The 22,590-nt window shown below is 44.1% G+C and overlaps 1 protein-coding gene across 1 annotated transcript in view; it reads left to right on the top strand.

Moving 5' to 3' along the window:
* Positions 1-22,590, top strand: part of LOC126109458 (membrane-associated transporter protein-like) — a 182,763-nt gene that overhangs the window by 82,127 nt on the left and 78,046 nt on the right. The window contains exons 7-8 of the mRNA XM_049914487.1: positions 1,186-1,290; positions 14,487-14,603. Of these exons, the coding sequence (XP_049770444.1) occupies positions 1,186-1,290; positions 14,487-14,603 (222 nt within the window). The remainder of the gene's footprint in view (positions 1-1,185; positions 1,291-14,486; positions 14,604-22,590) is intronic.

Below are 22,590 nucleotides of genomic sequence, written 5' to 3'. Positions count from 1 at the left end.
CGTGGTGGTCCAACCGCGTGGCCTCCACGACCGCCGGATTTAACCCCTATGGACTAATTCTTGTGGGGTCGTATGAAGAGCCTAATTTATGAGACATCTGTAGCGTTCTCGTTGCTTTTGCCACACCCATAGGTCCAGGTCACTTCCAAATAATTTTGAGAGCCCCGAATAGTACTCTCTGCGATGGTGGAACTTTATTACATTTTGTCTCTTTGTCCCTTCCAATACAGTAATGGCCGTTTTCCTCAAGTACCTCCTTGTCATCTTCACTGTCGTCTTCCTCTGTTTCCGAATCTTCCGGTTGGACTTCAACTACCCCATCACAATTTGTGTACACTTCGTCTTCAAAATCCTCTTGAAATTCATTATAAGGCTCTTTGAATAGCACCTTTTGGATATCTGCAGCATTATTATACGTCTTACTGCAGCCTACCATCATGAAGTATATAACACTTAAAATCATAAAATTTCTATAAAAAACGCAATCAGGCGCGGTGTATCAATTTCATACTTGATATTCAGACAACTGTAAAAGACGAATAAACGCTCCAAGAATATAAGTGCATTTTACATTGTTAATTAGCTTTCTACTACTTAATAAGTTTTGTTGATAATCAAAGAAATTACCTGTTGAAATGTAACGGTAACGGGTTGATACTGAAGCACACAACAATGGAAGCTACTAGTGAGAAGGCGCCAGTGCCGACAAATAATTTACAGCAAATATCGACGTGTATCAATTAGAACAGCCGCGCCCGACAGAATTCACAGCAGAGCGCTCAGAAAATACTGAATATTCATTGGCTGTGCGGGCATACGTGGTGTAGGTGTGCAGAACAAGCCTATACTCAGCCGCCATCGTCGGTGACCTTCTGCTGCTACTACAGGTGCTGGGCTTACTGGCCGTGTGGTTCTAGGCGCTTCAGTCTGGAACCGCGCGACCGCTACGGTCGCAGGTTCCAATCCGGCCTCGGGCATGGATGTGTGTGATGTCCTTAGGTTAGTTAGCTTTAAGTAGTTCTAAGTGCTAGGGGACTGATGACCTCAGATGTTAAGTACCATAGTGCTCAGAGCCATTTGAACCAATTTTGCTACCGCAGTGGGTTCCACGAGTGTGTCGGTAACATTGTACCGCTTTGCCATCTTGTACCACATTCCATAATTGTGTGTTGTCGCGTGTTGCAGAACCAGCAGGGGAAGCCAGACAGCGCCGAGTACACAAAGATATCCACGGAGGCGTCGGTGAATGGCTACGGTTACGGCAGCGTGTCGCCGGACTATGCTAACCAGGTGAGTTTTCTTTATTTTCTTTCTTATTTTTGAGGAGTGGCTGTATGCAGCCACATGGTTTACTTAAATGGAAATGAAAGAAAAAAAGAGAAACCACACTTTTTTAACATGTATGGGAATTGGATGTACGTCCTAAGCTCCTTCTCTCTCCTACCTCTGTCCATCTCCTCCTCCTTCTTCCTCTCTCTGTTCATCATCTCTCTCCATCTTCTCCTCTCCTCTCTCTGTATCTTCTCCTTTTCCTCTCTCTCCATATTCTCCTCCTCCTCTATTTCCATCTCCTCTTCACCACTCTCTCCATATTTTCCTCCTTCTCTCTCTCCATCTTTCCTCTCTCACCATCTTCTCCTCTTCTCTCTCTCAATCTTCTCCTCCCCTCTATCTGTATCTTCTCCTCCCCTCTCCCTCCATATTCTCCTCCTCCTCTAACTCCATCTTCTCCTCTCCTCTCTCTCCATCTTCTCCTGCCTCTCTCTGTATCTTCTCCTTTCTCTCTGTAATCTCCTCCTCCTCTCTTTCCATCTTCTCCACACTTTCTATATTCTCCTCTCCTCTCTCTCTCCATCTTCTCCTCCCTCTCTCTGTATCTTCTCCTTTCTCTCCGTAATCTCCTCCTCCTCTCTTTCCATCTTCTCCACACTTTCTATATTCTCCCCCTCCCTCTCTCTCTATCTTTCTCCTCCTCTTCTCGATCCAGCTTTTTATCCCCCTCTCTCCTTCTACTTCCCTCTCTATCTTTGCCTCGTCCCTCTCTCTCCATTTTCTCATCCCCCTCTCTCTCCACCTTCTCCTCCTTTCTCTCTGCCCATCTCCTCCTTCGTGTTCTCTACACCCATTTCATCCCATCCTTGTATCAGTCTTCTCTTACCTCCCCCATTCCTGAACTTGAGCCTTGTTTATTGTTATTGCAAATTCAGATTCTGTAGTAGCATTTTAATCATAAACCAATAAGCCATAAATACAACTTTCCTGTTTCACTATTGCATATTTTATATACATATTTATATATTAGAAATTATACAGCCTATAGCTGTCTGATCGTTTATTATGGTAACATATAAAAATTTGAAGTAAATCGGAAATGAGATTTTTGATAACCATACTTTTCATTTATATATACATATATTAAAGAACTGGGTATCTAAAAACGCACCCGTACTACAATTCAACGTTATGTGAAAAAATTTCAAAGCAGTCACTGATGGAAATGAGTGTTTGGCGTCATTGGCCGAGAGGCCCCTTGCGGGACAGGTTCGGCAGCCTTGGTGCAGGTCTTATTACATTCGACGCCACACTGGGCGACCTGCGCGCCGGATGGGGATGAAATGATGATGAAGACAACACCCGGGCTGTGAGCAGAGAAAATCTCCGATCCAGCCGGGAATCGAACCCGGGCCTGTAGGACGGCAATCCGTCTCGCTGACCACTCAGCCATTGGGGTGGACACTCGGTGATAAACCTACAGAAATTAACGATTTTGATCACACCAACATTTTCATTTTTATTTATATAGACATCAGTTTACTAGACCTGTCTTCCATTTCCTTGTGAATGTTAGTAAAAACAAATCTTACTGTGTACACCAGGTCCGCATTTACTTGTGGGCTAGCTAGACCACTTGGCTAAGTGCCCGGTCACCCATCCTTTTCACTGCACACTAAAGAGTACGCGCAGTTGCGCAGACGGCCGTCTGCAACTCAGCTACCTCCACATCTCGCTGCCGCACGTTGGTCGGAGCCGAACACAGGCGATATTACGTGAATGTTGCCGACACAATTCGTACCGTTCACTCACTTGTGAGCTTTCGAGCGGGAAGGCATCTGCAGCAGTGCACTTCGCAGCTTGTGCCGCGCTTACAAGACGATTTTGAGAAGAACGAAGGCAGATTATCGCAGCTTGGTGCAAAGAGCACACGAATGTTTCAATTGACAACCAGTGAACCAGTGTGAAACTTTCGTAGTTTTAAATAATGACAGTATTTGGAATAAGTAGAGTCGCTGGGACAAGGGTAGTCGTTAGAATGTGGAGAAAACATCTTTAAAAATGAACCGAATGAAGCGAAATAATAATCATGAATAACATCCTTGTATATACATTTCCACGGATAATTGCTCGTAATTTATATCTTTCAACTATAATATTTACATTTCCCAGTTGTTGAAGGGAGGTTTAATTACAAATACGACTATAAAATACAAAGAAGTAAATAAATTCAAAGTGTATAGATTAGAACGTAATCTTCGCTTCTTGCCTTATATATCACGAAGTCCACAATAACCTCTAACTGTATACTTCATGGAAACATGTTACTCCGTAATTGGAATAGATAAATCACAATCAAGGCGGAAACGACAAACCTGTTTTTCGTTTCGGAAAGTATATTCTTTTAAAAGAAGTCAACTTGTACAATGGGCAGAGATAATGGACTGCGGCGTTGTTCACAATTGTTATCTATGACATGTGGTATACAAATTATGCACTTACTAAGTATTTTAAAACAAATTAAATGAGATTTGTAATAAGGTGATATGAAAAGAGCGTCTCTTATTTGTGATTAATAAATTAGCTTCGTAAAAAGTAGGTATGAAGCTGGGCATTTAAATACCCTTTTTCCTATGATAGTTAACCGTCTCTTGTACGTTAAAATTTTCCACGCAACGATACCTCATTCGACCTTGTACGATTGGCATATGCTGAGACAAAGGTATATTGATATATTACATACAGGGTGGTCCATTGATCGTGACCGGGCCAAACGAAAAAACTACAAAGAACGAAACTCGTCTAGCTTGAAGGGGGAAACCAGATGGCGCTATGGTTGGCCCGCTAGACGGCGCTGCCATTGGTCAAACGGATATCAACGGCATTTTTTAAAATAGGAACCCCCATTTTTTATTACATATTCGTGTAGTACGTAAAGAAATATGAATGTTTTAGTTGGACCACTTTCTTCGCTTTGTGGTAGATGGCGCTGTAATAGTCACAAACGTATAAGTACGTGGTAACACGTAACATTCCGGTATTTGCTTCGTGATACATTACCCGTGTTAAAATGGACCGTTTACCAATATCGTGTTGATGTATGGCTATTGTGATCAAAATGCCCAACGGGCGTGTGCTATTAATGCTGCTCGGTATCCTGGATGACATCATCCAAGTGTCTGGACCGTTCGCCGGATACTTACGTTATTTAAGGAAACAGGAATTGTTCAGCCACATGTGAAACGTCAACCACGACCTGCAACAAATGATGATGCCCAAGCAGGTGTTTTAGCTGCTGTCGCGGCTAATCCGCACATCAGCAGCAGACAAATTGCGCGATAATCGGGAATCTCAAAAACGTCGTTGTTGAGAATGCTACATCAACATCGATTGCACCCGTACCATATTCCTACGCACCGGGAATTGCATGGCGACGACTTGAACGTCGTGTACAGTTCTGCCACTGGGCACAAGAGAAATTACGGGACGATGATAGATTTTTTGCACGCGTTGTATTTAACGACGAAACATCATTCACCAACAGCGATAACGTGAACCGGCTTAATATGCACTATTGGACAACGGAAAATCCACGATGGCTGCGACAAGTGGAACATCAGCGAACTTGGCGGGTTAACGTATGGTGCGGCATTATGGGAGGAAGGATAATTGGCCCCCATTTTATCGGTGGCAATCTAAATGGTGCAATGTATGCTGATTTCCTACGTACTGTTCTACAGATGTTACTACAAGATGTTTCACTGAATGACAGAATGGCGATGTACTTCCAACATGATGGATATCCGACACATAGCTCGCGTGCGGTTGAAGCGGTATTGCCGGCCGGTGTGACCGAGTGGTTCTAGGCGCTTCAGTCTGGAACCGCGCGACCGCTGGCATGGATGTGTGTGATGTCCTTAGGTTACGTTAGGTTTAAGTAGTTCTAAGTTCTAGTGGACTGATGACCTCAGAAGTTAAGTCCCAAAGCGCTCAGAACCATTTGAACCATTTGAAGCGGTATTGAATAGCATATTTCATGACAGGTGGATTGACCGTCGAAGCACCATACCATGGCCCACACTTTCACCCGATCTGACGTCCCCGGATTTCCTTCTGTAGGGAAAGTTGATCCACCGACAACGCCTGACAACGTGCGTCAGCGCATTGTCAATGCATGTGTGAACATTACGGAAGGCGAACTACTCGCTGTTGAGAGAAATGTCGTTACACGCATTGCCAAATGCATTGAGGTTGACGGACATCATTTTGAGCATTTATTGCATTAATGTGGTATTTGCAGGTAATCGCGCTGTAACAGCATGCGTTCTCAGAAAGGATAAGTTCACAAAGGTACATGTATCACATTGGAACAACCGAAGTAAAATGTTCAAACGTACCTACGTTCTGTATTTTAATTTAAAAAACCTACCTGTTACCAACTGTTCGTCTAAAATCGTGAGCCATATGTTTGTCACTATTACAGCGCCATCTATCACAAGGGGAAAAATGTGGTCCAACTAAAACATTCATATTTCTTTATGTACTACACGAATATGTAATAAAAAATGGGGGTTCCTATTTAAAAAACCGCAGCTGATATCCGTTTGACCTATGGCTGCGCCATCAGGCGGACCAACCATAGCGCCATCTGGTTTCCCCCTTCAAGCTAGAAAAGTTTAGCCTTCCATCAAGTTTTATTGATTTATTCTTAGTGTTCAGAAAACTCAAAGTTATTAACGAAATTTGAGGAAGAAAAAATCTGCAACTTTTTTTTTTCCTATACGAATGTTGCAAGTTTTATGATTTTGCAAGCAGGTTAAATAAAGATGAGGAATTAATGAAAAAATATTAAAACATGTTCAAAAATTGATACAGGGCTCTTTTCCTGACTGTAGATGAGTTGCTATGACAGGACGGGATACAAACAGGTTGTCTAATGACATTGCAAATGTTGCGAGTTGCATTGGCTGTTTTATAAAGCGTTATCTTTTGTCAGAGCCGTATTGAAATATCCTCTTCCTAGCGAAGTCACCATTAAAAAGAAGACAGGGAATTTAGCCTTCCATCAAGTTTTATTGATTAAACTCATAGTGTTTTGAAAACTCAAAGTTATTAACGGAATTTGCGGAAGAAAAAATGTCGACTACATTTATACCTGCGTGCAAGTTAACCCTTTCGCGGGCGCATTTTTTTTGTGGAAGCTCAACAAAGATAATTTTTTTGCTGTCCCGTTACAAATTTGATCAACTGCCTGTGTTTATTTTTTGATAATTTCGTTTTTGTGATTTAGGACGAAAAACTGTGGTGATACATGTATTACCACGGCGCCTTTGTTAGGTATTAAAACTGGTGGTAAATAGATTTCCCACTTTTCTTTTGTGTGCTGCTATGTGTTGCCATTACACATAAAAAGTAATGAACCGTGTTTCCTGTTTTTATTTTATGTTTCCTTTTCCTTAATTTGTTACCGATATTGAAGTTTACTTATTACAATGTGAAAACAATCCTCGAAACCGTATCACGCAATAAACGTACGAGCTGATTCAGGCCACAATAATTTATATTGCAGTAGCGAAACAATGTGTTAAGACAACAGTAGTGATCCCACGACAAACAGAAACTGATTGTTGTAGCAGTTTTCATTGACCTGGTGCTGTATACCGCCACCAGATGCCAGGCATAGACAGAGGTGGTAAAACGTATTCCCAGAACCTCTGGGATACGCCTAAGTATGCTTCCCAAGGACCACAAATGATAGATTAATTTTGTGCTGAGTATATTCCCCAAGCCCCTTCCATAAACCACATTGGTGGTAGCCATACTTCCCAATAACCATTAAAGCACTGTTGTTTTGTGGCATATGCAGGGTGATTCACGAAGATATGCAAACATTATAATATGTTATACTAGAAGTAAAACTAAAGAATAATAGTTCATATAAAATAGGTCCACAAATGTTTGGTTACAGAGCTACGGCTAATAAAAGTTTTTGCCTGAAATTTAGCAACTTCACGAATAAACAATCGCAAAACTGTACGAGGTTTAAGTAAAGCACGATTTCCACTTGCTACGCGATTGAAAATGTATTTTCAACATGACGGTGCGCCTCCACATTTCACCAACGCCGTTACTAGACGTTTAAATGAACATTTTCCCCAGAAATGGATTGGTTGTGGTGCTACACGTCTGTGGCCACCCAGATCGCCCGATTTAACACCAATGGATGTTTGTGTAAGGAGATGGATGAAAGACATAGTTTATGAGGGAAAAACCAATATACGTGAGGCATTATTTGCTCACGTTATGAATGCAATAGACGAAATTAAGAACAACCCTGAGAAACTGAAACGAGCAACAAAATCTGTTCATACACGTACAGCTAAATGTATTGAACTCGGTGCCGACATTTTTCAACATTTATTGTGAATGTATTGTGAAACTGTATGTACACCGTACAAGTTCGTTAACACTGAGCTTTGTTTTTTCTGGTTTAACATGAAGTCACGTGTGCTATGGTATTAATAAAAGTAGATTATCTGACACATTCATACAGTTTCAGTTAACATTATTACCATCATTTTTCCAAAATTAAATTCTCTACAAGTTCTGTTGGAAACTTACGCAATTGTCTGAATTTTAAAAAAGAAATTGGGCCAAGTAGTTAAAAATTAAAAATTTTACAAAATTACTTCTTAGCTTCTTTGGATGTTCTGGGAAACTACTGCAGATACACATCTGGGACGTGTTTTATTAGATTCACCAGATCATTAACAACAAAATAAATGGAAATCGTGTTTTGCTATAACTTCGTACAGTTTTGTGATGGCTTCGTATTAGCGAAATTGATAAATTTGAGGCAACATCTTTTATTAGCCATAACTCCGTAACGCTATAATATTTATTGCATTAAACTTACAGTTATACATGATATGTCAAATGAAAGAGCAACTCAAACAGTTGTGTTTGGCACCAGTGCGCGTGCGCAGCGCGTAGTGTTTCCGCCGCAATCCGCTAGAAGCGGTAGTAGCGAAGATGGCGACTAGTGAACAGAAAGCATTTTGTGTTTTGCAGTTTGGAAAGACTGAATCTGTAGTTACTGTGCAACGTGCGTTCCGACTGAAGTTCGGTTGTGATCCTCCAAGTGATAATAACATTCGTAGATGGTATCACCAATTTGAAGATACCAGCTGCCTTTGTAAAGGGAAGAGCACAGGATGACCAAGAGTTAGTGAAGAAACTGTTGAGCGAGAGAGTCATTGACCCGTAGCCCAAAGAAATCAGTCCGGAAGGCTAGTCGTGAATTACAAGTTCCTGTCTCGACTCTCCGGAAAGTTTTAAGGAAACGTGTACAACTACATCCTTACCGTTTACAGTTATTACAGGCTCTAAGGCCGGCAGACCATGGATTACGTGCCAACTTGGCAAACGAAATGTTGTTTCTTGACGACAAAGATTTTATGAATCATGTTGTATTCAGTGATGAATCGATCTTTCACCTTAGTGGACATGTTAACACTCACAATGTGCACATCTGGGACTCAGAAAATCCTCACGAAGTGGTACAAATGCAAGGAGATTCCCCTAGAGTGACTTTTTTGTGCCGCATCCAGGCGGAAAGTTTATCGGCCTTTCTTTATTGGTAAATCTAGTGTAACTTGCACTTCTTATCTTTGTACACCAGAGCAATGGCTCTTCCCTCGGTTGGAAGAAGATGAGCCAGGGAACTTCATTTTCTAGCAAGATGGTGTGTCACCTTAACAGCATAGCGAAGTACGTGATTGGTTGAACTTCACTGTACCCAAGTGCTGGACAGGCCGCAAGGGGCCCAATGACAGGGCTTGCTTTGCCTGGCCTCCACGTTCACCCGACTGAACGCCACGCGATTTTTTCCTTTGGGGCTTCATCGTGTGTACAAGCCTCTGCTACCAGCAGACTTCCCTGAATTAAGAAACTGGAATGAAGCATCTGTTGTTACAATCACTGAAGACACGCTTATCAACGTTCGGGAAGAACTTGGCTATAGACTTGATGTGTGCTGTGTGACAAATGGTGCTCACATTGAACATTTATAAGGTTCTTGGTGAAACTGTTTGAGTTGCAATTTTAATTGGACATATCATTTATAACTGTAAGTTTAATATAATAAATATTACAAAGCGTTAAAACCCCGATATTGATTTATAAACACCCTGTATTTGCATATCTTTGTGAATCACACTGTGTATACTTCCCACAGTCCTGAAGGCACAACAAACAGAAACTACAGCTGGTGTGGCGTACTGTCACTTGGCGCCAGAAGCATACAGAAGTGGTACTGTAAAATGGGGTTACTTTGTGACAGTTTTTTAAGGTTTTGCTCGCATGGGCCAGACAGTGCACATTATGAAGTTTAATACGTAATACCAAGAATTTACTGAAACCTTCCACTATGTGGCGATATGTTATACAAATAAATCAACAGAAACCATTATGTAACTGTTAAAAGTTGTCACAAAGTTACCCCACTGGGTGGGGCTACTATGTGACAAGCTACGCTTTTGCTTCGAAATGCATGGAAAATAAACATTGACACAAAGTTACCGCATCAGATGTTTATTTAAAGCAATATACAAAACATTGGTTTATTGCTTGACAACATAAAGAATTTACAAAGGTAGCTACTTAATCTAAAAATAAATCCTTAACATGAAAAAGGCCTCGCTTTCCTACTGTGTTGGAAGTGCTATTTTATACAGAACGTCCTCCGTTGAATAATAAATGGAATCATCTCGTTCTGGTCACTTACAGCATATTTTTGACCTTTCCATGTCCCTTACCATGAACAGAATGGACAGTGTCTTGAAAGTAGGATATAAGATGAACATCAACAAAAGTAAAACGAGGATAATGGAATGTAGTCGAATTAAATCGGGTGATGCTGACGGAATTAGATTAGGAAATGAGACACACTAAAGTAGTAAAGGAGTTTTGCTATTTGAGGAGCAAAATAATTGATGATGGTCGAAGTAGAGAGGATATAAAATGTAGACTGGCAATGGCAAGGAAAGCGTTTCTGAAGAAGAGAAATTTGTTACCGTTGAGTATAGATTTAAATGTCAGGAAGTCGTTTCTGAAAGTATTTGTATGGAGTGTAGCCATGTATGGAAGTGAAACATGGACGATAAATAGTTTGGACAAGAAGAGAATAGAAGCTTTCGAAATGTGGTGCTACAGAAAAATGTTGAAGATTAGGTGGGTAGATCACGTAACTAATGAGGAGGTATTGAATAGGATTGGGGAGAAGAGAAGTTTGTGGCACAACTTGACTAGAAGAAGGGATCGGTTGGTAGGACATATTCTGAGGCATCAAGGGATCACAAATTTAGCACTGGAGGGCAGCGTGGAGGGTAAAAATCGTAGAGGGAGACCAAGAGATGAATACACTAAGCAGATTCAGAAGGATATAGGTTGCAGTAGGTACTGGGAGATGAAGGAGCTTGAACAGGATAGATTAGCATGGAGAGCTGCATCAGACCAGTCTCAGGACTGAAGACCACAACAACAACAACAATACCATGTAGCCTCCTGGCTCGATATCGGTCACTCTTCCGGGGAACATTTCACCTTCGAAGTTCACTACCACAAAGTCATCGAGTTTGAATGTGCATTCAGGGTCCTCTTAGTGGCCCTTTTCAAGTGGTGGTCGTTTCTTGTGTCTCGATGTAACTTACCAGTAGTCGAAGGTGCGTCTCTGTCTGATGGCTCATGTGGTGAACTTTCATAGAGAGCTTCCGAGTCACTCGGATCTTCATCGGTCCACTTGATGCTTTCGCTCTCATCTGAGGACTCGACCTTATCAGTGACTCTTCTTGACACTTCAGAACACTTTTTCTTCGGCTGCTGAGTAGTGCCGATACCAGGACTCGAAGATTTCGCCTTCGTCTTACCAGTGGTCGCTTCTACTATTGTTATGCTGATTTTATGGTTGTATAATTATACTGCTTACATAAACATTACAATTAACGCCAAATCACGCCATAATGTAGCCAACATATTAACAATCGGGCATACATACCTGTTTTCTGCAGTTCTTTCACATGAACGGCTCCAGCACACAAAGTTTACAACAATTCAAACAATGGCTCCAAAGCAGGTTTCACTACGAACGCACTGCCGACGAACAAAAGAAGAGCGGCAGATTCAGCCGGCTGCCGCAAGATGGTGCAGCACTGCAGGCAAGCCGCTGGAGCTAATGTTTGGTTTCTAGGCATCTTGGACGCAGCGGGAGATTCGAAATAAGCGAACATTAACGTATGTCACAAAGTAGCCCCCACAGTCACAAAGTAACCCCATTTTACGGTAATACATATTCTCTTGAACGCTGTAAAGAGTAGTGGGTAAGATAGAACTCATTACACATTAGCCATATTTTTAGACATCGAACGCGTCTTCAACCGATTATGGCACAACGGATTGCTTTACAAGCTAATTAAACTAGGCATCCCACCCAAACTAGTGCACCTCATACGCATACAAATCACTGGAAGGATTTCTAGAGTCCATGTAAACGACGCAGCATCAGAACCATTCCGCCCTGTGGCAGGCGTCCCACTATCTCCACTATGTGCGCGCTGTACACGCAGACGTACCAACCCCAAGAGACGCCAACGAAAAATTGGCGCTATATGCGGACGATACCGCCTACTGGTGCAAGGGCCTCTGGACAGACATCATACAACGAAAAGCCACTAGATATTTGACCAAACTCGAAGTCTGGATGACAAAATGGAGGATAAGACCAAACCCCACAAAAACACAAACAGTGCTATTCCAGCACCGAAACCTGACTCGAAAACGACAACACAACGCACCGCCATCACCCTCAGACTCTGGAACCAACCCCAACAACTCGCAGACTCCGCAAGATACCTCAGGGTATTCCTTGACGAACACCTAAACTATAAGACTCATCTTCAGCACCTAATAAACAAAACAAGACAAAGAGAAAACCTCATCAGAGAAGTCCAAGGCCGGCTGTATGGATGTTCCACCAGGACAGCCATACATACGTACAAAACATACATCAGACGTATTTACGAATACACCTCAGCGCCACTAGGCGGTATACCCGTAGCGAAAAAACTATACGCAACACAGCGACGACTATTGTGCGGCATCGCAAAACTACCACTTCGCACCCAAAGCAACGAAGTATACGAGATCACAGACGTGACGCCGCTCCAGACAAGGCTCGTCAAACTCAGAGCAAGATATGGATGCCATATCCTGCACAAAAGACCAGACATGGAAGACATACTGACAAACAAACCACCAACGACAGGACGACCAAAATTCAAACACATATACCCAACGCGTACAGTAGCTCAAAACACTTCCAGAATATTCACCGACCTAGCACCAACAATGACACAACTGACTCATCTTGAAACAATCCCACCTCACCTAGACGAAAGACCATAGCAAAAGCCCATGACATGAAGTATAACGCACCAAAATCCACATCCAAAACTCCGCAACGCCTCCACACCACACAAAACACACAAGTATCGTACAGAAAAACACAACGTCAACACACATAAAACACAACAAAAGAGAACAAGAACAATCAGAGAATCATAGACTAAGGAAAATGTTGTAGTACCGAACTCCGAGTACTGTAGTAACAGGAAAGGAGAACCTGTAACCTAGAAGTAAGTAAAGACACAGAAGTACAAACACCACAACAAACACGACACCACAACACATAACACTCCTGCACAAGCAAGCAGAAAAAAAAGGAAAAAAAAAAAACACTCACCACTCTCATAGTACTAAAACTATGATAAAAATCGCAATCACCCTAGTCACTAATATAAGCACCCTAAACGTTGTAAACCATTACTTAATGGTAAATCACTTATTTAGTTTTACTTATATTTCAATTATTTTAATTTATAATGTTACCAATCACTTATTTATATGTTAATGAAACAAAAAAAAAACAATAATCTCTCTAATTTTACATTCGTGATCTCCTCGGGAGGTGTAAGTAGGGGGAAGCAATATATTCGATACCTCATCCAGAAACGCACCCTCTCGAAACCTGGACAGCAAGCTACACCGCGATGCAGAGCGCCTCTCTTGCAGAGTCTGCCACTTGAGTTTGTTAAACATCTCCGTAACGCTATCACGGTTACCAAATAACCCTGTGACGAAACTCGCCGCTCTTCTTTGGATCTTCTCTATCTCCTCCGTCAACCCGACCTGGTACGGATCCCACACTGACGAGCAATACTCAAGTATAGGTCGAACGAGTGTTTTGTAAGCCACCTCCTTTGTTGACGGACTACATTTTCTAAGGACTCTCCCAATGAATCTCAACCTGGTACCCGCCTTACCAACAATTAATTTTATATGATCATTCCACTTCAGATCGTTCCGCGCGCATACTCCCAGATATTTTACAGAAGTAACTGCTACCAGTGTTTGTTTCGCTATCATATAATCATACAATAAAGGATCCTTCTTTCTATGTATTCGCAATACATTACATTTATCTATGTTAAGGGTCAGTTGCCACTCCCTGCACCAAGTGCCTATCCGCTGCAGATCTTCCTGCATTTCGCTACAATTTTCTAATGCTGCAACTTCTCTGTATACTACAGCATCATCCGTGAAAATCCGCATGGAACTTCCGACAGTATCTACTAGGTCATTTATATATATTGTGAGCATGTATAGCATGTAGCCGGCCGAAGTGGCCGTGCGGTTAAAATGCGCTGCAGTCTGGAAGCGCAAGACCGCTACGGTCGCAGGTTCGAATCCTGCCTCGGGCATGGATGTTTGTGATGTCCTTAGGTTAGTTAGGTTTAACTAGTTCTAAGTTCTAGGGGACTAATGACCTCAGCAGTTGAGTCCCATAGTGCTCAGAGACATTTGCACCATTTTATAGCATGTATTCAAAAATATAAGTTATGTAAAATAAATAAAATAAAGATGTAAACCTCCGGCTGATGAAGGGCACTGAGATAAGCCTTAAAACAGCGCGCCTTCTCTCCTCAGGAGAAGGAGTGAAACATGCTTAAGAAAAAAAAACTAATGTAAAATAAAATAAATCCCCCTCATCCCGTGAGAGGGTTAAACGTAGTTGTGCCGTGTGCCTGTAAGCTTCAGTGCATTGTGGCGTGGTGGGAGCGAGTGGGAAGTCGTTTCATGCGTGGGTGTGCGGCACGCAGGTTGACGGCCCGCCAGACAGGGCGGAGTACCGGCCCATCGCGGGCACGGACTCTCCGCTGCACGGCAACGGCTACGTCAACTTCGGCTACGACGAGAGCTACCACAAGCCGGCGCCGGCGCCGCCCCCGCAGCCGCTGCCGCCGCCGCGCCCGCCGCCCCCCGCCGCCCCCGCGCCGCGGCAGGAGCAGCGCAGCTGGCTGCAGCCGCCGCCCACCGCCGAGACCTCCTTCAGCGCCCCCGAGCCGCAGGTCAGTCACACACCGCCTGCTGCTGCTGAAACTTGCGCGTTCTGCAAGGCTCAATCTTAGGTCCAGCACTGTTTCTCATCACGTGTAAACACCCTTATCTGCACGAGAGGCGTTCACTATATGACGCAACAACGTTTTTCGTGGGCCATCGTGTAATATTTCCGCTTCAACCCCTTTACTTTCGTAACGTTCCGATAGGTGGCAGCTAGGGCCACCAACTTTTGATCACGGGTTTAAGGAAGATGACCAAAATTTGATTATAAGGGAGAATATAGGAGATTTAGTCGTAGTCAGTTTCAAGACCCGCCAGGTTACCCGAGAGCGCTAATGCGCTGCTTCCTGGACTCAGGTAGGCGCGCCGGCCCCATATCGAATCCGCCCTCCGGATTAACGACGAGGGCCGGTGTGCCAACCAGTGTAGATGAGATTTTTAGGCGGTTTTCCACATCCCTCTAGGTGAATACTGGCCTCGTCCCCACGTCCCAGTTATACGACTCACAGACATTCGACACACATCCGCACTTTCCCATGATTTACGCTACACAGATGGGGTACTCTGATTCCGTCCCAGGGGGGGGGGGCGGGGGCAGGGGGTGGCAGGAAGGGCATCCGGCTACCCCTTCACATTAACATGCCACATCCGATTTAACCACGACAACCCCACGCACAATGCCGGACAAGGGCGCAAGCGATAGCGATAGCGATAGTCGTAGTGAATTTCAGGTACGCACTTACATGCATTTCCTTGAACTGGATGACAATGGGGATGTAAACATAAAAAGTAAGACATACTTTACTTTCTTTTACTCATATATCATATTTTGGGGTACCTCTTCAAGTTGAGAGCAGGTTTTTAAGACTGCAGCATTGGCTGTCTCATTAGTCTGTTCAATGAAGTCCAGAAGTCTATTTTTTAATCCGTTTTCAGGGTCGATATATCTTACAACTATGGGAAACATCTTGCTGGTTTTGTGGTTCGAAGCATGAGTTTGCAACAGAAAAAAACTTACTTCATTTAGCTGGATCTTTTAAGACACCAGTGAAGCTCTGAATACTTCTCGGTGGCAATACGACCACATGAGATCATATTGGCCAAAGTAGTGTGAAGAAAAATGTCCTTCGATAATTTATTTGGACAATCCATACTTCTGTAGCTGATATTGTGCTTTACTGTATGAAAAATTGTGGCTAGCTCACCTGCAACGTTTTTCATGTCCTTGCTGGTATTACCATAATATTTAAATACAGTTGGATTCCCCTTTACGTCTCTTTAGTTCCGATTGTGTAGTTCTGTAGAAGAATGTTGGATGCAGTCAGCTTTACCACCATATGCGATTCTCTAAATTCACGCTCACATAGCACACAGTGACCTCGATTTGCGTTGTTGTCCATGACCTTTAACCACGAATATTGTTCCTCCCATATCTTCAAGTAAACACACAAATACTGACTTGGCAGAAAATTTTGGTCTTATGTCAAAGCGGTAGGTGGAGCAAAACAAAATGTCCAGACACTCTGTGACCAAAATGGTACTGAAACAGAGGATGACAGACTAAAGGCCGAAATACTAAATGTCTTTTTCCAAAGTTGTTTCACAGAGGAAGATTGCACTGTAGTTCCTTCTCTAGATTGTCGCACAGATGACAAAATGGTAGATATCGAAATAGACGACAGAGGGATAGAGAAACAATTAAAATCGCTCAAAAGAGGAAAGGCCTCTGGACCTGATGGGATACCAGTTCAATTTTACACAGAGTACGCGAAGGAACTTGCCCCCCTTCTTGCAGCGGTGTACCGTAGGTCTCTAGAAGAGCGTAGCGTTCCAAAAGATTGGAAAAGGGCACAGGTCATCCCCGTTTTCAAGAAGGGACGTCGAACAGATGTGGAGACGAGAAATCTACTCTGTAGGAATCAGCATGGGTTTCGAAAAATAAGGTCATGTGAAACCCAGCTCGCGCTATTCGTCCACGAGACTCAGAGGGCCATAGACACAGGTTCACAGGTAGATGCCGTGTTTCTTGACTTCCGCAAGGCGTTCGATACAGTTCCCCACAGTCGTTTAATGAACAAAGTAAGAGCATATGGACTATCAGACCAATTGTGTGATTGGATTGAAGAGTTCCTAGATAACAGGACGCAGCATGTTATTCTCAATGGAGAGAAGTCTTCCGAAGTAAGAGTGATTTCAGGTGTGCCGCAGGGGAGTGTCATAGGACCGTTGCTATTCACTATATACATAAATGACCCGGTGGATGACATCGGAAGTTCACTGAGGCTTTTTGCAGATGATGCTGTGGTGTATCGAGAGGTTGTAACAATGGAAAATTGTACTGAAATGCAGGAGGATCTGCAGCGAATTGACGCATGGTGCAGGGAATGGCAATTGAGTCTCAATGTAGACAAGTGTAATGTGCTGCGAATACACAGAAAGAAAGATCCTTTATCATTTAGCTACAAAATAGCAGGTCAGCAACTGGAAGCAGTTAATACCATAAATTATCTGGGAGTACGCATTAGGAGTGATTTAAAATGGAATGATCATATAATGTTGATTGTCGGTAAAGCAAATGCCAGACTGAGATTCATTGGAAGAATCCTAAGGAAATGCAATCCGAAAACAAAGGAAGTAGGTTACAGTACGCTTGTTCGCCCACTGCTTGAATACTGCTCAGCAGTGTGGGATCCGTACCAGATAGGGTTGATAGAAGAGATAGAGAAGATCCAACGGAGAGCAGCGCGCTTCGTTACAGGATCATTTAGTAATCGCGAAAGCGTTACGGAGATGATAGATAAACTCCAGTGGAAGACTCTGCAGGAGAGACGCTCAGTAGCTCGGTACAGGCTTTTGTCAAAGTTTCGAGAACATACCTTCACCGATGAGTCAAGCAGTATATTGCTCCCTCCTACGTACATCTCGCGAAGAGACTATGAGTATAAAATCAGAGAGATTAGAGCCCACACAGAGGCATACCGACAATCCTTCTTTCCACGAACAATACGAGACTGGAATAGAAGGGAGAACCGATAGAGGTACTGAAGGTACCCTCCGCCACACACCGTCAGGTGGCTTGCGGAATATGGATGTAGATGTAGATAGATGTACTTCAACGCCTTGCTTCGCGGAGTTTCAACATCTCCATTTTCACGGCGAGAGGACATAGCGAAAGCCCACTCACTTAAAAAGCAAATGAAAACACTGCATACACGAATATTTCACAGTAGGTATTACGGAAAAACCGAGAAGTTGGCACAAATCGAATCATTTGGCGCTAACGTTCGTCTGTTTCGATTGCTGAAACGACACAGTAATCGAGAATAGTATCGATTATTGCAAGAAAAGTATGGAAATATCTCGATAAAAGATTTCAACTATCAATATTACACTACACCCCATTGCTACACCTAGAAGAAATGCAGATGATAAACGGGTATTCATTGGACAAATATGTTATACTAGAAATGCCATGTGATTACATTTTAACACAATTTGGGTGCATAGCTCTTGAGAAACCAGTACCCAGAACAACCACCTTTGGCCGTAATAACGGCCTTGATATGCCTGGGCATTGAGTCAAACAGAGCTTGGATGGCGTGTACAGGTACAACTGCCCATGCAGCTTCAACACGATACCACAGTTCATGAAGAGTAGTGACTGGCGTATTGTGACGAACCAGTTGCTCGGCCACCATTGACAAGACGTTGTCAGTTGGTGAGAGATCTGGAGAATGTGCTGGCCAGGGCAGCAGTCGAACATTTTTTGTATCCAGAAAGGCCAGTACAGGACCTGCAACATGCAGTAGTGCATTATCCTGCTGAAATGTAGGGTTTCGCAGGGATCGAATGAAGGGTAGAGCCACGGGTCGTAACACATCTGAAATGTTACGTCCAAAGTGCCGTCAATGCGAACAAGAGGTGACCGAGACCCCATACCATTACGCCGGGTGAGACGCCAGTATGGCGATGACGAATACACGCTTCCAATGTGCGTTCACCGCGATGTCGCCAAACACGGATGCGACCATCATGATGCTGTAAACAGAACCTGGATTCCTCCGAAAAAATAACGTTTCGCCATTCGTGCACCCAGGTCTGTCGTTGAGTACACCATCGCAGGCGCTACTGTCTGTGATGCAGCGTCAAGGGTAACCGCAGCCATGGTCTCCGAGCTGGTAGTCCGTGCTGCTGCAAACGTCGTCGAACTGTTCGTGCAGATGGTTGTTGTCTTGCAAACGTCCCCATCTGTTGAATCAGAGATCTAAACGTGGCTGCACGATCCGTTACAGCCAGGCGGATAAGATGCCTGTCATCTCGACTGCTAGTGATACGAGACCGTTGGGATCCAGCGCGGCGTTCCGTATTACCCTCCTGAACCCACCGACTCCATATTCTGCTAACAACCATTGGATCTCGAACAACGCGAGCAGCAATGTCGCGATACGATAAACCGCACTCGCGATAGGCTGCAATCCGACCTTTGTCAAAGTCGGAAACGTGATGGTACGCATTTCTCCTCCTCACACGAGGCATCACAACAGCGTTTCACCAGGCAACGCCGGTCAGCTGCTGTTTGTGTATGAGAAATCGGTTGGAAACTTTCCTCATGTCAGCACGTTGCATGTGTCGCAAGCGGCGCCAACCTTGTGTGAATGCTCTGAAAAGCTAATCATTTGCATATCACAGCAGCTTCTTCCTGTCGGTTAAATTTCGCGTCTGTAGCACGTCACTGTCGTGGTGTAGCAATTTGAATGGCCAGTAGTGTACCTTACAGGTTATAACAGCGATAACTAAACGAAATATACGGGAGAAACAGGCGGACAATAAGGGAGACGGACGAATCTTTAAAAAAGTGTTAAAACACGGGAGAAGCCGTATAACACGGGAGAGTTGGTCTCCCTAACAGCAGAGCTATACGTAGCCTTCAAAATGGCGCATGTGACGGAGGTGTGGTCCGAGTAGACAGATGTCACCGGACTCTTTTGGCGGAAAAACGGAGCAACAAAAACATTCTTAGGCACTCGCAGAATGCCTACAGAGACCTGGCATTCGACAAAAGCACGGTGAGTCGTCGGGCGAGGCGTCTGTCATCGTCGTGACAAGGTCAGGCAAACGTGTCCCATCTTCTGCGTACTGTCCAGCCGCACACAACTACGAGGGTGAGTCCAATGACAACCTGAAACATTTTTTAAATATTATTTATTGTGCAGAAGTGGTACAAAGCTGTGACACTTTTCAACATAATCTCCCCCACGCTCAATGCAAGTCCTCCAACGCTTACAAAGTGCATAAATTCCTTTAGAAAAAAATTCTTTTGGTAGTCCGCGCAACTACTCATGCACCGCGTGGCGTACCTCTTCATCAGAACGGAACTTCTTTCCTCCAATTACGTCTTTGAGTGGTCCAGACAAATGGAAATCACTTGGGGGCAAGGTCTGGTGAGTATGGTGAATCAGGCAGACACTCAAAATGCAGGTCTGTGATTGTTGCAACTGTTGTACGGGCAGTGTGGGGCCTTGCATTGTCATGTTGCAAAAGGACACCTGCTGACAGCAATCCACGTCGCTTTGATTTGATTGCAGGCCGCAGATGATTTTTTTAGGAGATCTGTGTATGATGCACTGGTGACAGTGGTCGCTCTAGGCATGTAATGCTCCAAAAAGACGCCTTTTTCGTCACAAAGGAAAGTCAGCATAACCTTCCCTGCTGATGGTTCTGCTCGAAATTTCTTCGGTTTTGGTGATGAGGAATGGCGCCATTCCTTGCGCGCTCTCTTCGTTTCCGGTTGGTGGAAGTAAACCCAGGTTTCGTCCCCAGTAACGATTCTTGCAAGGAAGCCATCACCTTCTCGTTCAAAGCGCCGAATAAGTTCTTCACAAGCATCAACGCGTCGTTCTCTCATTTCAGGAGTCAGCTGCCGTTGCAGCGTTTGCAGACGCTTGGTGAAACTGCAGCACATCATGCGCAATGTGGTGTGTTGACCCCTGACTAATCTGTAAACATGCTGCAGTGTCATTCAGTGTCACTCGGCGGTTTTCCTTCACTATGGCTTCTGTGGAGTCACAACTCGTTGTGCTGACCTGGACGAGGAGCATCTTCCACTGAAGTCACACCATTTGCGAAGTTGCTGTTCCATTCGTAGACTTGCTGCTGTGACAAACATGTATCACCGTACTGAACCTTCATTCGTCGACGAATTTCAATAGTTTTCACACCTTCTGTTGTGGGTTGGCAGGAGAGGCAACACCGGGTACTAGAGGAAGCCGAAAGGCACGCGTTTCAGCTCACGCAGGCTGGCGTGAGGTCTGGAACAGGACAAGGAAATTAGACTTTAGAAAAACGGACGTAGCTGGTGGAATACTTAACTTTAATCCATAAATGGTGAACATCGCTCTTGACGGTACATGTTTTACAGCATCAATAGTAACTGGTAATGGCGCCTTGCTAGGTCGTAGCAAATGACGTAGCTGAAGGCTATGCTAACTATCGTCTCGGCAAATGAGAGCGTATTTTGTCCGTGAACCATCGCTAGCAAAGTCGGTTGTACACTGGGGCGAGTGCTAGGAAGTCTCTCTAGACCTGCCGTGTGGCGGCGCTCGGTCTGCAATCACTGATAGTGGCGACACGCGGGTCCGACGTGTACTAACGGACCGCGGCCGATTTAAAGGCTACCACTTAGCAAGTGTGGTGTCTGCCGGTGACACCACACCTTCACTACGCAAAAACCGAACAACAGAACGCTGTTCTCCCCTGGGGCAAGTCGCAAGTGGGGCGGCCATCTTTACACTGACACTGCGACGGTATGTGTGCATCTGCACTATGCTGCCATCTACAGGCCATTCTGCACGCTGTTTGAGGCACGCTTACCAACTTAGCGGATAACGGCGCGAAATTTCGATTTGTTGTTACAAATTTAACGTTTTCGTTTGACTCACCCTCGTACAACTATTGACTGAACGAGGTGGCGCAGTGGTTAGCACACTTGACTCGCATTCGGGAGGACGACGGTTCAATGCTGCGTCCGGCCATCCTGATTTAAGTTTTCCGAGATTTCACTAAATCGCTCCAGGCAAATGTTGGGATGGTTCCTTTGAAACGGCACGGTCGACTTCCTTTCCCTAATCTTCCTTCCCTAATCTGATGTGACTGATGACCTCGCTCTTTGGTCTCTTCTCCCAAACGACTATTGCAAAGTCAGAATGTGCGGACACTCTTATTCGAGGAGATCGAGCACCTCGCTGGACGTCTCTGTCGATAGTATTGACACACTCGTCCACCATTTGGGGTATTCAAAGGTTTGTGCTGGCTCATAACAGGAGACCATAAAGAACGACGGAGGACATCAGCACGGAATTGCTCGCACGTTACAAGGCTGATCGTGACAATATTTGCTGAACATCATCACAGGCGATGAAACAAGGGTTCGTAATTTCGAATCGAAAACAATACGGCAATCCGTGAAGTTGTGCTACACTGTCTATACTCTGAAGAAAAAGTTCAAAGCCGCACCCTCAACTGGTAGTGTTTTTTGCTCGCGTATCATGACATTTTTGGAAACCCAGAATCTACTCTGTAGGAATCAACGTGGATTCCGGAAACAGCAATCGTGTGAGACCCAACTCGCTTTATTTGTTCATGAGACACAGAAAATATTAGATACAGGCTCCCAGGTAGATGCTATTTTCTTTGACTTCCGGAAGGCGTTCGATACAGTTCCGCACTGTCGCCTGATAAATAAAGTAAGAGCCTACGGAATATCAGACCAGCTGTGTGGCTGGATTGAAGAGTTTTTAGCAAACAGAACACAGCATGTTGTTATCAATGGAGAGACGTCTACAGACGTTAAGGTAACCTCTGGCG

This window comes from Schistocerca cancellata, chromosome 12 (assembly GCF_023864275.1).
Source record: "Schistocerca cancellata isolate TAMUIC-IGC-003103 chromosome 12, iqSchCanc2.1, whole genome shotgun sequence".
Lineage (NCBI taxonomy): Eukaryota > Metazoa > Arthropoda > Insecta > Orthoptera > Acrididae > Schistocerca > Schistocerca cancellata.
This window is presented reverse-complemented; position numbering and strand designations above follow the sequence as displayed.